The following is a 17,018-nucleotide window of genomic DNA, read 5'->3' as shown; positions in this document are numbered from 1 at the left end:
AGATAAGTCCATCTTTTTTTATCTTTAAAGAACTAAAACTCATGTGTCAAATCTAAGTTTGTTATCTAGTTTATTGTCATACTTAATTTAACAGAGATAGTGAGATACTTCTCACTGGAAAATTTATCCTAGAAGCTATCTGTCAAATGAAGTGAATTATAGTATTTAAATGCCTATTTATTTGGGAAAATAACAGAAAAAAACCCCATGATTACTTGGATTCGTATTTTCAAAGTTAAGGTGAGGTGAATCCACCCTAAATGCCAATTAGTTTGTTGTTCTGCACTTCTAGATATTAGATGGACATAGTTCCCCGATACCATTAGGGATGATTTAACTATGAACAGTTTTCCCTGAGGGAAGGAGGGCAGAATAAAAGAGATTAGAATCAGAATTGTGCAGTAATACATAGTTTAATTTGTTATTCTGGGTAGCCTTTTTACCAGGCAGTGAATAAGTTTTTTGGATATTGGGATAAATGATAACATGGAAAATAACGTAACATGGCTTACTGATGATAAACAGGAAGATTTCTGGAAATTATTACTTGAAGGATTTGACATCAGAAACTTTACATTTCCAGCACTGTTTAAAGGATTTAAAAAAAAAATTTTTTTTAGTGGTGGCTATCAGTCAGATCTTACTGTGAAACTTTAACCAAGGGAGAAAAGAGAGAATACTAAACACAGAAGAGAATGATTTTTTGGTAAATATAGTCCAAGACTTTGAAAATCAGCTTATGATTACATGCCAAATTAAATAGTGACCACTATATTTGCTTTTTTTCCTGAATACATTCACTGTGATAAATTCAAAATAGGCACAGATTTAAGACTCAGTTTATTAAATTACAGTTTTTAGGAACCAGCCACTGCTTACTCCACATTTTGCATTACATACAGTGCCAATGTTCCATTACCACTGTATGTTAGGCAGGTACAGAATCTTATTTCAGTTTCCACTCTTCTGAATTTAGATGTTTTCTCAGGTATTGTTATAGTCTGCAAATACCTAAATAGTGTGCAATATGGTGATTCTTTCTGCAGTAATATAAAACTCAGGAATTTGGAAACTAGATTTAATTTGCTGCGTGAAAGAGGCTTTGGCTAGGTGTTCTCTCTCAAGGCTGTGACAACAGAAGTCTTTGCATAGACTTTTAATAAATAACTTGTGATTTTGAGTTTTAGAGCACATTCCTAATCAATTGTTTAATAGCATCTCCATTGGGGGTTGAGGGTATTCTCTTAGGCGATGAAGGCAATATATAGCTGGCAGTCAGATTCCTGGTTTTGATGTTGCACACTTTCCACAATTGTATTTGAATGCATTTATTGACTTGAGAGAGGTTTGCGATATTAAGAAGCTAAAGAAAGCTTAATAGCCATCTTCAAGTACTATTAACACTTCCACTCCATTTTCTAATCCTTTATCTCCATTACATGTCATTCATGACACTACATGATAGTTGCATATAAACAGCGCTGGCACTTACACTCTTTTCTTTTGAGATTGGTAGTTGCCATTCTTTGCAGATGAATTATGCTAGGCCATATTAGCTGCTATTTCATAGGCAACAGCCAACAGAACTTCTCATTTTACTAAGGAAATAAGCCTCATTTCTTTGTTGTCTCCTACTTCTTTTTTCTCTCTCTACTTCCCATTTTTAGCTTCACAGTTCAGTTCTCTGCCTTCTGCTGTCTTTGCCATTTATTGCACCCATTTGAGAGACAGAATTAACTTACTAACCTGGCAAAAAAAAAAATGCTTTTTTGTTTTTCTCCTAATCAGTTTTCTTTTGGTAAAGTCAAGTGAGCTAATTGGTTTGGGTGTTTTTTTTTTTTTTTTTTTTGTTTGTTTGTTTTTTTAGAGAAGTTCTTACAAGTGCTGGAACAGCAATCTGGTAAAATTTAATCTTCACATAGAAATATAGCTTGAGTGACTTGTTATGTTTGTGAAAGGTGTTAGAGTATCAGATATACTGACAAAAATCTTTCTGTTAGGACAGGTACAAAATAGGTAACAGTAGCCAAACCTGCAGCAAGTATTAACTAGTATAATTTCTGATGGTGTCTCTTTTTAATAGGGATATCTGTCCTTGAAAGGCATGTCTGAGAATGACAAAGCTTTCATGAAGGCCACCTGTGTTGTTGCTGAATGGATGATCTTTAGAAATAAGTGTCTTCTGAGCACTGGTCAATAATTGAATGTAGTTTTGAAAGGGTCATGTCCTGTGCTTTCCCCCTTCCCTCTTTTTCCCCTCTCCCTCCCCCACCTAGTTTGGAAGGATCTATATAATTAATGTTTTCTTCATGTAATAGTATAATTGTACCAATCTAAATTAATCTGCTACTAGCTTGTTTCTATTGAATTGTAATAACTTTTTGCTTTTGTAAAGCATATGACTTTTTTTTGAGTCCTTGAATTTTAAGAGGGCATCATGTTGTTGGCATGCACAAAATGTTTGTGCTCTGACTTTAATAAAAGGTTTACTTGCCAAAGAAGAGGCTTGCAAAGTGTTTTTAAAATTATTGGTTTTCTTTTGCTGTATCCCACTCAGATGTCAGGCACAATGGAAACTCACGTTGGGTGAATCACAAAGTGAAAACTGATTTTATGGATTGCCATCTGAACAGATTCATTAATTAATCTGCATTAAGCTTTAGAATTGCTTTTAATATCGCTTGAATATTGAGGCCAAGATGTTCAAAATACGATGCATAGTTGGGCTTTTATTTCTTTACGTGAATACCTGAACTAGTGGCCAGGTGTTAAGAACTTCTCAATTCAACTTAGCAAATGATGTTTGGAGACTGTAGAAGCCTGGCTGTGTACATTCTGCTTTTTCAAAATCTTGGTTTGAGACTTTCAAGTCTGTCTGCCTTAAAATGTTTTCACTCCTGGCTTTCAAGTCTGTGAGGAACATCATCTGAACACTCAGAAACCCGACTGCTGGCCATCTTTGGAAATGCATGTGTAAGAATTTCAATTAGGAGTCTAACTGCGTATTGGTAGAACTCTATAATGCAGCAAATGGACAAGTCAGTAATACAGTTCTTACCTTTGCAGAACTGTCTAGAAATCCTTTGCAGCCATGGTGGACTAGAGGCTGAGAGAAAAGATAAGTGTAATCGAACATTACATGATGTTGCTACTGATGATTGCAAACATCTCCTAGAAAACTTGAGTAAGTAAATGCTATCAGCATGACATAAAAATGTTTTTAGTAAAGAGCTTGTGGGACAAAAAAGAGAAATTTGAAAAGGGTAGGTTGTCACTTTTTTGGCAAAAAATTAAGTTTTCTTAACCTGGCAAGTTTCTATTCTCCAAATTATGAAAAAGCATATGATAAAATTCTGTTGGAGGTGACTAAATTACTTATTTCCTTGTTTTTAAACCATTTGAAAATATGTTATACATGTGCAAGCATCCATAATCTCTAAAATTTCTGAATTTAACATTAGTAACTACTTTTTCCAAAGCTATTATCCCCTTCTTATTTTTTCTTCAAATTCTTGCAGAAAAAACCCCAAATGCTTAGTTGCTGTTAGCTGTCAAATTTGCTCAGGTTAAAACAATCGTCTAGTTTCATCTGGATTTCTTCTTAAAGCAGAATTTTATTTGTCACTTCTTTACTGATGAGGGGATTCTTTGTTCTAGTCTTCAAAAAAAAGTCTTGGGGACAACATCAGACAATGTCCTTTTTCCAACTTCAGTAACTTCTTTCAGGAGATTGTTCTTCTGTTGGAACCTGTCATTGTCTTCCTTCTCCATAAGTTTTCTCAAAATCCGGCAGAGCAGGATGACCTCTATATTTCTTGAGTTAGAACTTAGTTCATCCACACATTTTGTGTTTTCTGTGTATAGTCAAAAGTATTGTTTTTGTAGATTTGTATGCTTTACATTTAATCGCCTTTTTTGTGTTTGTGTTATGGGATATAGGGCTGTGGGTAGTCAAGTACAGTAATTATAGACAAATTAAGGAAGCTTTCTGCATGCTGCTTCTGTTTTTCCTCTTCAGCTATTATAATACCTGGTTTCTTACCATTTTATTGTAGGTGTAGAGGGGAACACAACTCACTTTATATTAGAAACTCCTAGGTGGTCTATTTCTTTATCAGACTGAAGCCAATTTCTGATATTTGAAGGTACAGCCTGTTAAATTGATGCTGGTATTATTTTCTTCAGTCTTAGTACCCTGGTGCTCTGGTCAGGCTTATCATGAATCCAACTGCTTTTATCAGGTCAGAGCCTTTGGACTCAATTTCTCTTCTCTCATTTGTTAAGCCTGTAGTTAACATCAGTGCCACCATAATTAGCTTTTTTGACCCAAGAAGATTTGATCTGTGGAAGCTTGGAAACGCCACTTTTATCTGTGTATACTCCTCAATAAGCCAGGACTTGAGTTTTGGGTAACTGTGTGTGTACCATCCTCTACCTTCCTCACAACCCAGTAAGGTTTCCATTGTAAGGAATTACATGCGTGTAGGACAGGAGAATGTGCTCCAACAAATCTGAAAGATGGGGCAGGGTGGGCCAAGTTTGCCATCTGTGCCACAGAGGACCTATACAGTGAAATTTAGGCGTACACTGCTCCTCTGTCCTAGGGGCCCGTTTCCTTGTGAAGAAGTCAATGTAATTCCTATAGCCATTGCTCATTTCCCTGAGACCCAGCTCTCAGAAGGGCAAGCCTTTGATACATTCCTCACAGTCCCACATCCAGAAGGGTGCCTTTGAGCTAGTGGGTTTAAATCAGAGCTTTTCTGACCTCAGAAATGCTTCATTGGTTTGTATCAGCAGAAGACTCGACTTCTGAACTCAAAAACAAAACTCATGTTGCAAGATTTCATAATGAGCTGATAACTTTTTGTGATGCACTTATTTTTAATATCGGAAAATTTCTGAAAGGTACTGTTTTGGCATTAAAGTTAGAAGATAGTTTCATTTCACTTTTAGTCATCTAAATGATTCAGACTGCTGCTTCTGTTGAGTTGCGTTCCATTTTTCAAAAAAGCAAGATTTAAGAAAACTGGTTTTTTTTCTAGAATGTGCTTGTAAATTTTATACTTTCTTTTTTAATATTTTGTCAATTTACCTTATAGGAAATCAAATATACACTTCTGAGTGAATTTTCTGTCTTAGCTCTTAGCTTTTTATTTAAAGACATTTGGCTCAGCTGTTTTCCACTTGTGCACCATGCCCGTAAATTCCTTTCTGCATTGATAATAAAAATGTGCACAACCACAATAAACTGAATCATTAAGACTACCTGCCATATGTCTTTATTTATAATAAAGAAATTAGTCTGTAAAAAGGAAATAAAAGATTTAAGTTATGTCTTGCTTCCTGTTATTTAAGCGTAATACTGATTTTTTTGTAGTGTAAAAAAGATGGATACCTCTGTTTGTCATCACTGCTCTGATTTTGTGGTGGTGGTCTGTGCTGCTCTTTACCATTTGCTTTTTTGTAGAAGGAGTTATTTTGTAGCTTTTATTTGCAATATTAGATGCTGTTGGTCTTTAATAATAGGATTCTTTTCTAATTGAGTTTTACATTCTTGGTTTTTTGTTTTTCAACAGATGCTCTTAACGTACCTGTAAGGATTTCAGTCAGTGGCATTGAACCAGCCCATTGTGGTACAGAAGAATTCGATACAGAAAACACAATATGTGCTTTAAATATCCGCAAACAGACATCATGGGATGATTTTTCAAAGGCAGTGAGTCAGGCAGTGACAAACCATTTCCAAGTAATTGCTTCTGATGGATGGAGGAGCCTAGATGACCTGTCATTCAGTAGTGCTGCAGAATCGAACATTGGCCTCAGTGCAAGCAGTATATTATCTGTCAAACTAGGTATCAATATTGGTATAATAAGAAAAAAACGGGGGGTTTCTTGAATTTGTGAAATCTTGTAAATAAGGTAAAAATATCTTTAGATTTCTGGGTGGTTTAAAGCTTAGACTAAGAAATACCAATACTAGCTATGAAACTTTGAACAGTGCTGGCATGAAATCATTCTTTACTTTTAGTTAGAATCATAGAATAGTTAGGGTTGGAAAGGACCTTAAAATCATCTAGTTCCAACCCCCCTGCCATGGGCAGGGACACCTCACACTAAACCATCCCACCCAAGGCTCTGTCCAACCTGGCCTTGAACACTGCCAGGGATGGAGCATTCACAACCTCCCTGGGCAACCTATTCCAGTGCCTCACCACCCTAACAGGAAAGAATTTCCTCCTTATATCCAATCTAAACTTCCCCTGTTTAAGTTTTAACCTGTTAGCCCTTGACCTGTCACTACAGTCCCTAATGAAGAGCCCCTCTCCGGCATCCTCATAGGCCCCCTTCAGATACTGGAAGGCTGCTCTGAGGTCCCCACGCAGCCTTCTCTTCTCCAGGCTGAACAGCCCCAACTTCCTCAGCCTGTCTTCATACAGGAGGTGCTCCAGTCCCCTGATCATCCTCGTGGCCCACCTCTGGACTTCTTCCAACAGTTCCATGTCCTTTTTATGTTGAGGACACCAGAACTGCACACAATGCTCCAGGTGAGGTCTCACAAGAGCAGAGTAGAGGGGCAGGATCACCTCCTTTGACCTGCTGGTCACGCTCCTTTTGATGCAGCCCAGGATACGGTTGGCTTTCTGGGCTGCGAGCGCACACTGAAGCCGGCTCATGTTCATTTTCTCATCGACCAGCACCCACAAGTCCTTCTCCACAGGGCTGCTCTGAATCTCTTCTTTGCCAAACCTGTAGCTGTGCCTGGGATTGCTCCAACCCAGGTGTAGGACCTTGCACTTGTCATGGTTGAACTTCATGAGGCTGGCATCAGCCCACCTTACAAGCGTGTCAAGGTCCCTCTGGATGGTATCCCTTCCCTGCAGCGTATCAACCGAACTACACAGCTTGGTGTCATCGGCAAACTTGCTGAGGGCGCACTCAATCCCACTGTCCATGTCAGCGACAAAGATGTTAAACAAGACCGGTCCCAACCCCGATCCTTGAGGGACACCACTCGTTACCGGTCTCCAGCCGGACATTGAGCCATTGATCAAAACTCTTTGCATGTGGCCATCCAGCCAGTTCTTTATCTACCGAGTGGTCCATCCATCAAATTGATATCTCTCCAATTTAGAGACAAGGATGTCGTGTGGGACAGCATCAAACGTTTTGCACAAGTCCAGGTATATGACGTCAGCTGCTCTACCCCTGTCCATCAATTCTGTAGCCCCATCATAGAAGGCCACCAAATTGGTCAGGCAGGATTTCCCCTTAGTGAAGCCATGCTGGCTGTCACCAAGCACCTTGTTGTTTTTCATGTGCCTTAGCATGCCTTCCAGGAGAATCTGCTCCAAGATTTTGCCAGGCATAGAGGTGAGACTGACTGGTCTGTAATTCCCTGGGTCTTCCATTTTCTCCTTCTTGAAAATGGAGTTATATTTCCCTTTTTCCAGTCATCGGGAGGTTCACCTGACTGCCATGATTTTTCAAATATGATGGACAGTGTCTTAGCAACTTCATTCGCCAGCTCCTTCAGGACCCGCGGATGGATTTCATCGGGTCCCATGGACTTGTGTGCGTTCAGATTTTTAAGATGGTCTCGAACCAGATCCTCTCTTACAGTGGGCCCAAGGTCTTCATTCTCACAGTCCCTGTGTCTACCTTCCAGGACTTGGGTGGTGCAGTCAGAGCCTTTGCCAGTGAAGACCGAGGCAAAGAAGTCATTCAGAACCTCAGCCTTCTCCAAATCTTGTGTAGCCAGTTCTCCCGAGAGCTTCCTCAGGAGCCTACATTGTCCCTAGTCTGTTTATTTTCTACGTACCTGTAGAATCCCTTCCTGTTATCCTTAACATCCCTAGCCAAGTTTAATTCTAACTGGGCCTTAGCCTTCCTAACCTGGTCCCTAGCTTCCCGGACAACATCCCTGTACTCTTCCCAGGCCGCCTGTCCTTGCTTCCACTTTTTATAAGCCTATTTTTTCATTTGAATTTTTCTCATAGCTCCTTATCCATCCAAGGAGATCACCCTGGCCCTCCTGCTGCACTTCCTTCTAGTTGGGATGCAATACTCCTGAGCTTGTAGCAGGTGATCCTTGAATATCAACCAACAGTCTTGGGCCCCCCTGCCCTCTAGGGCTATATCCCATGGAACCTTACTAAGCAGGCTCCTGAAGAGGCCAAAGTCTGCTCTCTTGAAGTCGAGGGCAGTGAGCTTGCTGCACACTCTTCTCACTGTCCTGAGGATCTCAAATTCGACCATCTCCTGATCGCTGCATCTGAGGCTGCCCTGGAGCGTCACATTTCCAACGAGCCCTTCCTTGTTGGTGAGCACGAGGTCAAGCATGGTACCTCTCCTTGTCGGCTCCTCTGTTACTTGCAGAAGGAAGTTGTCTTCCACACGATCGAGGAACCTCCTGGATTGGTTGTGTCTGATACAATTCATTAAGCACTTTAGTATCTCCTTGGGTACCATGAGGCCCTATGTTAGCTTGTCCGTAGTCCAGAAGAGAGATCTGTATTACAGGTGAAACAAAGCAATTCAAAGCAAAGCCCACACTATGTCTTTACAGTACATGCAGGATGTACAGTAAATTCAGACTGTAAATCCTCATCATAAGTAGAACAGAACTACTCGTGCTTTATTTAACTTCACTTATCAAGGTAAAACAGACAAATCTTTAAAATAATGAGAAGTTAGCCAAAACGTGGTAGTAGTAATAGTAGTTGTGTAGGATTCTGAAAATTTCATGTGCTTCATCTTGAATCCTCCTCCCCCCTCTACCTATCACCCTAAAAAAAATCCCTGTTCATATTAGACTGGGCAAATAATCTTATTTTACTTGAATTTGCATGTAAAGAGATAAAGATAGGCTAACTATTAGACTTGTGTCTCAGTTGGCAAAAAACATTATTATCCTCAGTCGTATCAAATAATAGTATGATTTAGTGCATGGAACTCTTTGTAACCAAGTGAATATATTTGAGTATAAGACACTTCATATAGATACAAGGAATATCTCTCTTTTTTTTCTATTTAACAGGAAACATTTCATGGTCAACAGGTCAGATTTTTTCCCAACCACCATGGGACTTTTTGAAGAACAACAGAGCTGAGCATATCACAGTGTTTTTGTTTGGTAATTGTCAGTCAATAATTTTCAGTTTTGAATGTCAAGACACTCCATATGAAATACGTAATTTGAGAAGCATTCACTACTGGGTTTGTTTTTCAGTGTTTCATCCTCTTTCTTGATTCTCAGAAATATTGTGTACAATTAATTGTTTAACTAGCTTTGAAAAGGTCTACAACATTTAGAAAATATGCTGGCACATATATGCCCTACAACCTTTTTTCAGTTGTGTAGTAGTGTCCATTTTACTTATGTCATGGATACTCATGAATCTGTGTTGCTAGGTAAATCATTTTAATATGCAGAGCATGCAGTTTTAGGACATCACTGTAGAATACTGCATGAAAAGCATATGTATCCATCATACATGCTCATAAACATGAGAGATTTGTAGAAGTAACTTGTATGTGTCTTTATAAAGGACCTCAAGAAGGCTGCCTAAATAGTGTGACTTATGCATCTATGATCCATCTTCAGACACTTCAGAATTACCTCCGCCTGGTAAGTGCTAGGCTATCCTCTCTCTGCACACTATTTGTACATGAAAATACTTCTATAATACTGTTGACTAAAAAAAGTTGTCTACTCTGTGAAAGAATGTCAAGACTTCTAAAAACTGAATGGGATGAAAGCTGTTATTTTAAAATAAAGTTCCCCCTAAATCTTACCCCATTAACTTTAGTCACGTGAGGGTGTTAACTTTCTTCTTTAAATAGCTGCCATCTAATTAATTGAACTGCTTAAGGAAATGTATTAAAAGCTCTGAGATATCTTCTTTCTAAAATTATTTTATTTCGCTTTTTGAGGGGAAAGTAAATTAGAATAAGATTCGTGTAAACAATTATTTGAGACTTGCATTTTATCACTAAGTTATATGTATCTCCTGTAACTCTTACAATTTATTTAATTCCTAAAAATGTAAGGATGATTGGATAATATGAGTTAACTTTCATAGCTCATTTGTTAACTTTCATAGCTCATTTGTTTTAACATTGCTAATCAAATCAGAATTAATTTTAAATCAGTGCCATTTCTGCAGTGTCCTTGGTTAGTATTTCATGTTGTTAGAACAGTTACGTGCCACAGATTGCTGCTACCTTCACTGATATTGCACAATGATATGATTTTATGCTGTTACTGACTTTTTAGTGATAATTTTACAGTTAAGATAGATTAAATAATTTTTATTCTGCAGTATTGATAACATGATCCCATTTGAATTGGAAATAAAGTCCATAGTGTAAGTCCTTAAGTTAGCAGCAAATTAATTACTCTGATTTTAACATCATTCTGGTTTATCTATTTTAATACAGTGATTCCAAAAGTCATTCTTCCTACATGAGTGTTTCAAGATTTAATGATTGTTATAATGAAAAAGTATCTTTTCATGTAGTTTCACAAATAAGGATCTAAATTTATCAATATATTTCCAAGATGTAGTATGAAAATATTGCCTATTTTGGAACTAATTATAGTAAGGATTATTAACTCCAGTAGTGCAAACCAAAGAATTTTGTCTGTTAGACGCTGATTGTCTTATCTAGGTAAAAAAACAAAACCAAACCAAACCTGAACTTTCAAGATTAATTTATTTTCTATCTGTAGGTTGAACAATATCACAATGTCATTTTCCATGGTCCAGAAGGAAGTTTGCAAGACTATATAGCATATCAGATAGCAGCCTGCATGAAGGTATTAACACAAGCATATACATTAAATTAGTTCATAAATTAGAGTTTGCACCATTTCACCGAGTCTGTAAATTTTCAACACAGCAAAAGCAAGTGGCTGCAGGATCCACATGTGAAATCGTTAAAGTTGAAGTGGATGCTGGTTTCTCTAAGGAGCAGCTTGCAGAACTGTTCATCAGCAGTGGTAAGGTTATTTCAGCAGGACTGATTTTGGTAATTTTAGGAAAGTTTTTATGGTACAAAGTAAAGAAAAACATTAAAATCTTTCGCATGGTGGCATGTCTTAACCCATAGTTTTCCAGGTGCTTGGAGAATAATGCAGAATAATCAGAGTCTAAACTGAGGTAGAAGTGTGACAGTCCAATAGGGAGCTCTGTCAAAAGTTCATGACATTTAAGTAAAATGAATAGTTCTTAATATTTTTTGCTCATTTCTTTTTCCCTTTGTTTGTGAGCCTTTAAATGCTATGTGCTGTGGCTCAGATCTACTGAATCAGAAATAAAGGTCTATTGTTGCCTTACTATAGCTGTTATATTTTTTAAGAAAAAGATATGAAAAGGTAAGCTATAATTATTACCTTTCTGGAAATAAAAGAAACAGTGAAGGAGTTCTTTAAAAGTCAGACCACTTGCTTTTGATATATGCTTGTTTACTGGATATTTATGTGTGGATCTGAGCCAAATTTTGTCACCTGAACAGACAAATTTTACGGCGTATGAGTATTCTGACCATTACTACAGGACAAAGTTGAATTTCTGTTGAAATAAAGAGTTTTCTCTTAATAGATGTGAATAGCTATATGTAGATTAAAGTCCTGTTACTTGGGTGCTCCACAATAAATCATTCTCAGAGTGGTCAGTAGGCTGTACCTGTGTAAATTCATGATGAATAATTGGGAAGAAGGGAAAAAAAGGACAATGTAGCCAAAGATGAATGACACTGAAAATGAGCAAATTAAATGTAGAAGCAGAAAAATGGGGGCACATGGGTCAGTTGTGTGATATGCTTCCTTTTCTCTGGTATTGTTTAAATTAATTTGGCTCAAATACAGTTTTGCTGTTTGCAGGCAGTTCTCAGATATGTAGCTGCTTTCATCCCTTTACAGCTTTCTTCTTTTTTTTGTTTTGTTTTTAAATGAGTGTTTAGTTTGGGGGATTTTTGTTGACAAAAATTAGCAATGTAGTTTGAATCTAACCTTGGTAGCAAGACCTTGTTTTCACCCAAAAATCTGGAGGTTTTCTTTTTATTACTATGGCCTCTTCTACAGCTCTAGGATTTTAACTTTACTTCTTATCCAATATGGTCATTCACATTTAAAAATAAAAGGGATAAATGTCATTATTGCTTGGGATAGCCTGGTGTATGATTGTATGATTCTATGAACTGTCATTTACACGTTTCACTGTCTGTATTGAAAGAGGCTGGGCTTTAGGTGTTTGAAATGAAACCAGTTTTGATGGTACCAGTGCAACGCCTCTGGATGCATTCTCATGTGCTGCCATGATGAAACTTTGAGACAGCCAGAGCTTTGAGAGAATCAGCCCCTACCTTTTTCCTCCTCAATATGGGCAGATCAGGAATACCAAGAGGGTGACCAATCTCATAAGCAAATGTTTTATTCAAACAAACTAGAATTACTAACTTTTTAATAGAAAAAATACAATTCAGTGAGTGAGACTGAATGCTGATTTCTACCTGCTGTGCATTTGCAGTGTGGGGCATATTTTTCAACTATGCTTTCATCTGGAGCTTTCATTGGCTTTCTTGGTTGCAACCTCGACAAAATCTGTGCTCTTGAGCAAAAGCAGAGCCAACCCATGGGCTTGTACAATTGTGTGCAGTGCTATGTTCTGTTTGTTAGCATACTTCCCAGTATAACCTCAGTCTAGGTAATTTTTTTTTTTTCCCAGGAAATCTTGGTAACAGTTCGGAGCGTAGCTTGTGTCAGTGATTATTCCACATGTGATTTTCAGTGCCATCACATTGCTGGGAGAGGAGAAGAGAACATTTAGTCGGAAGTCAGTTAGGCTTTGGTGTCTGGCCTGCAGGAAAGAAAATCATTCCTAGTCTGGTTTGTTTACTAGCCACTTATGAAAGCTTCTTTTGGATGCTTTACTTTGTGTCAGCCACACACTTCTCTTAATAGCCTGTGCTTGCATTTCAGCATTGTGCTGCTGGTAGAGTCTCTCATTTTTCTGGTTGCTTTTTGCCCCATTTTTCTGCTACAACTTCTCTCCTAGGAGAGCACCCTCCTCTCTCTAAATAGTTCCATCCGTCCTGCCATCCAGCTATATCCTCTTAGTAAAACAGGGCAGTAACATTCAGGAATCTTCAATAATAATTAGCAATAATAAGCTAATACATAGCAGTCACCAGCTACAGTGAGTTTCTCTTAAGTTTTGCCTTATTACTCATTATTTTACTTAATGGCCATCTTTAGTACCACCCTCAAAAAGTTCTGAAACAATGCAAGACACAATATACTCACAACCAGTGTTTTGTTTAATACGTTTATTACAGAAGCATTCATCTGGGATTTAGTTTTACAGGAAGACTTGCAAAGGCTGTATCTTTAGGCAAGAAGATGTCAAAATCAGGAAAAATAAAGGAAAATACCTGAAATGTGAAAAAATTATGTGTACATATATGCATGTATACATATATATATACACACACATATATAAAAAATTTTTATGCCTGTTAAGTTCAGGCACTGCTATTTGTGCCTCAGACTAGCTCTGATTGCTTGGGTGATTCTTAAAGATATTGAGAGAATTTTTGAAGAGAGGATAGTAGCAAAGAAAGAAGCAATCTCATAGAATCACAGGATCATTAGGGCTGGAAGGGACCTCTGGAGATCATCCAGTCCAACCCCCCTGCCACGGCAGGGCCACCTACAGCAGGTTACACAGGAACACATCCAAGCAGGTTTTGAATGTCTCCAGAGAGAGAGAGAGACTCCACAGCCTCCCTGGACAACCTGTTCATTGCTCTACCCATGTAAAGAGGTTCTTCAAGTTGAGGTGAAACTTCTTGTGTTTTAATTTATGGCCATTGCTCCTTGTCCTGTCACTGGGCACCACTGAAGAGAGTCTGGCACCACCCTCCTGGCACCTGCCTTTCAGATATTTATATGCATTAATAAGGTCCCCTCTCCGTCTTTTCTTCTCTAGACCGAACAGGCCCAGCTCCCATAGTCTCTCATAAGAAAGATGCTCCAGACCCCTGAACATCCTTGTGTCCCTCTGTGGACCTTTTCCAGTAGCTGCTTATCTTTCTTGTACTGAGGAGCCCAGAGGACACAATACTCCAGATGTGGCCTCTACAGGGTTGAGTAGAGGGGGAGGATTACCTCCCTCTGCCAGCAGGCTCCTCCCAGTGTATCCCAGGATACTATTGGATTAAGTTTCTTACAAATGTGTAATATTCTGAACCTTTTCATCACTATATAGTATAAAGAGTACATGTTAAAATTTTAAGATGTCTTACAGCAAATAAATCTTTTCAGAGGTCTTTGCTATCTTTTGTGTTATATTTATTTTCAGTGTGCTGAAATCCTTCCTGTCTTTGAAGATCCCATGATAGCCATTTCAGGAATATATCTTAATGTTAGCTTTCAATTCTTTCTGTACAGTATGATATTCTTTCCATTGTTTGATTTTTATGCTTCCTGTTTTGAACATCTTATGCAGTCTGTTTGTGTCTGTGAACAAGTTAAAAGGCAAAAAATAAAATAAAAATCCTATGTTGCATTAGTAGCAGTAAAAGCTGTATATATAAATAAAAGTCAATTTTCATAAGTAGACATTAATGGGATTTTTATATTTCAGCTTGTCTGGTCCCAGTTAAACAGCCTCCTGTAAGCAAGACAACCATTGTGATTTTAGAAAATTTGGAGAGAGCTTCTTTGTCTGAATTACTAGGAGATTTTCTGGCACCTCTTGAGAATCGGAGTTCGGAAAATCCTTGCACTATTCAAAGAGGTATTTAAAGAATTTGGGATGGAGAAATGTTTTTACTACCATACAGCTGTATTATAATACATGGCAAACAGGGAACAACAGAAAAATATAATCTATTCAGGTTTTAATTTTATAGCAAATAGCTGTTCTTAACCAAATATAGCAAGTTTTAAGGCTAATTTATGGTGGCTTTTTTTCTTTCTAGCTATGTCACTGCTTCTTGCTTTTCTGTGAAATCGTGTTAAAGCTTTGAGTATTTCAGTAAAATGATTTATGGTTCTTTTTTAGCAAATGGAGTTTCTGGTGCCTTTTACTTTCATAAGAACTGCTTTTTACTGGGGACAATTGCAAAGTGTCATCTTCATGGCTCTGACCTGCTGGTTCAGCAACATTTCCGTTGGGTTCAACTTAGGTGGGATGGGGAACCAATGCGTGGTTTGCTTCAAAGATTTTTAAGAAGAAAAGTTATAAACAAGGTAAGAACTCGAATCTGTTTTAGCAATTTTGGTCATCACCAGGTCTATGAAATATGTACAGTGGTAATGTCAAAAGCTGAGCAGATAACTAAGTTGTTTCAGGAAAAAAATACTCATTTCTGGGAAGATAGATTCTGTGTAAATGTTGTGCTTGGCCTCATTAAAGAAGGTGTGTGGCCATGGCTGATTAGCATAAACACTCAAGTTGACTGCACATAATGGCACAGTGGATACTTGTTTATCCACTGTATGAAAACATCCTTCAGTAATTCTTTAATCTCCTGTGTGAGCATGATAGTAAGAATCTGTTCAGATAACAAGAATCTGCTCAGCAAACATAAAATTCCTTTCTTGAGAAATGTATTTTATATATCTAAAATAAGATAGTTTATGTACTGTATTGTCTAAATTTTAAACAGCAAAAAGAGGTTTTATGATTTTCAAATTAAAGAGGAAAGAGGCATAAGAATATATCAGTAGGGAAGTTGTTTTGAGCTAAAAGGCTTGCTGAAGCTGGAACAAAAGTCCAAACAAGAATAAAGATGGGAAGTCTGTTTTTAACATGAATAAATAAATGGAGGATGCGAAACGAAAACAGAGATGTGGGCAAAAGCAGAATTGTGGAATTCTGAAAGTTAATTGGAAGAAAACCTTTCCGGTGTGATATCAGCTACTGCAGACAGTCAGGCAGTGTTAGATGCTGGGAGGAGGAATTTAATTGAAACAGCTGCAAAGGAAAATAATTTTGGCAGCAGAGTTTTGAACAGGCTTAAAATGGGAGATTGTTCTAGGGATAGGAAAAGCTATCAGTATTAAAGAGTCTCAGTCTGAGACAACAGACCTACTGTTGTTTTTGAGTGTTCAGCTGTATGTGTCTTGCTTATCCTTGGGAATGTCATCTCCTGTACCCTATGCCACAGTTCTCATCTATGAAAGCTTACTGTTCTGAAGAGATCCTGAAGAGGAAATGTGCAGTAACTGAACATTTCAATGAGGAAATTTAGAAACCTAGGTACTCTTTAATAGCAAGAACATGAATACAGAATATAAAAAAAGAATCATGAAATATATCAATGAAACTCTTAATAGATTACTTAGGTTACTTTTTTCAGGTGCATAGCTATTATAAGTACTTTTTTCTGTGTGAAAGAATGTTTCTTTTTTAACACGTGCACTTTAAATCTTTGGGTCCCTACAGGCATAGTAAGCTGGAACTGCTATGAGTGATTGTCTGATTGAGTGTATGAATAGTTTCCAGAATCCTTAGAAGAGGGTTGCAGTTGTCTATAAACAAGTGGTAGAAGCTGGTATCTTGCAGATACACTATAGTGCTGGAATGAGGTATAAGCCAGAGGACAGTGCAATAATGGCATGTAGCAGAATTCTCCTCCATCCTTGTAAGGAGAGAGATCGTATCCTCAAGTCTACTCTGGAGAATATCGTGATCTAAACCCCTTTATAAAAGGACAGAAAAACTTAGATCATAGATCATTCAAGATCAAAGAGAAGGACTGTCTTCAGCTGAGCACAAAGCCAAGAAACACAGCAATGCAGACAATCCCAGAAGCAGTGGTATTCTGACTTATTCTGACAAACTGCTTTGCCTACCAGGACTTGCAGCACCAGGTAGCAGATGTCATTTTCAGGCTGTTTTATTTAGGCTTAAAAGGCACTCCTTAGTCTCACAGGTTAGAGTTTAACAATGTAATAGGTTGCTACCTCTGACTGAAGTTGAACAAATTTGGGTGGTAATCTCCTTTAA

The 17,018-nt window shown here is 37.8% G+C and overlaps 1 protein-coding gene across 5 annotated transcripts in view; it reads left to right on the top strand.

Annotated features, from left to right (window-relative positions):
- CTTNBP2 (cortactin binding protein 2) overlaps positions 1-17,018 on the top strand; it is an 87,216-nt gene that overhangs the window by 53,966 nt on the left and 16,232 nt on the right. For all 5 annotated transcript variants that reach the window (XR_010608199.1, XR_010608208.1, XR_010608207.1 and 2 more), the window contains exons 9-16: positions 3,067-3,184; positions 5,577-5,852; positions 9,038-9,133; positions 9,549-9,628; positions 10,733-10,819; positions 10,903-11,002; positions 14,649-14,801; positions 15,069-15,256. Coding sequence is in view for 2 of the 5 variants with exons in the window: in XM_065659818.1 (XP_065515890.1) it covers positions 3,067-3,184; positions 5,577-5,852; positions 9,038-9,133; positions 9,549-9,628; positions 10,733-10,819; positions 10,903-11,002; positions 14,649-14,801; positions 15,069-15,256 (1,098 nt within the window). In the remaining 3 variants the exon portion in view is untranslated. The remainder of the gene's footprint in view (positions 1-3,066; positions 3,185-5,576; positions 5,853-9,037; positions 9,134-9,548; positions 9,629-10,732; positions 10,820-10,902; positions 11,003-14,648; positions 14,802-15,068; positions 15,257-17,018) is intronic.

The sequence above is a fragment of the Lathamus discolor genome, chromosome 1 (assembly GCF_037157495.1).
Source record: "Lathamus discolor isolate bLatDis1 chromosome 1, bLatDis1.hap1, whole genome shotgun sequence".
Classification (NCBI taxonomy): Eukaryota; Metazoa; Chordata; class Aves; order Psittaciformes; family Psittacidae; genus Lathamus; species Lathamus discolor.
This window is presented reverse-complemented; position numbering and strand designations above follow the sequence as displayed.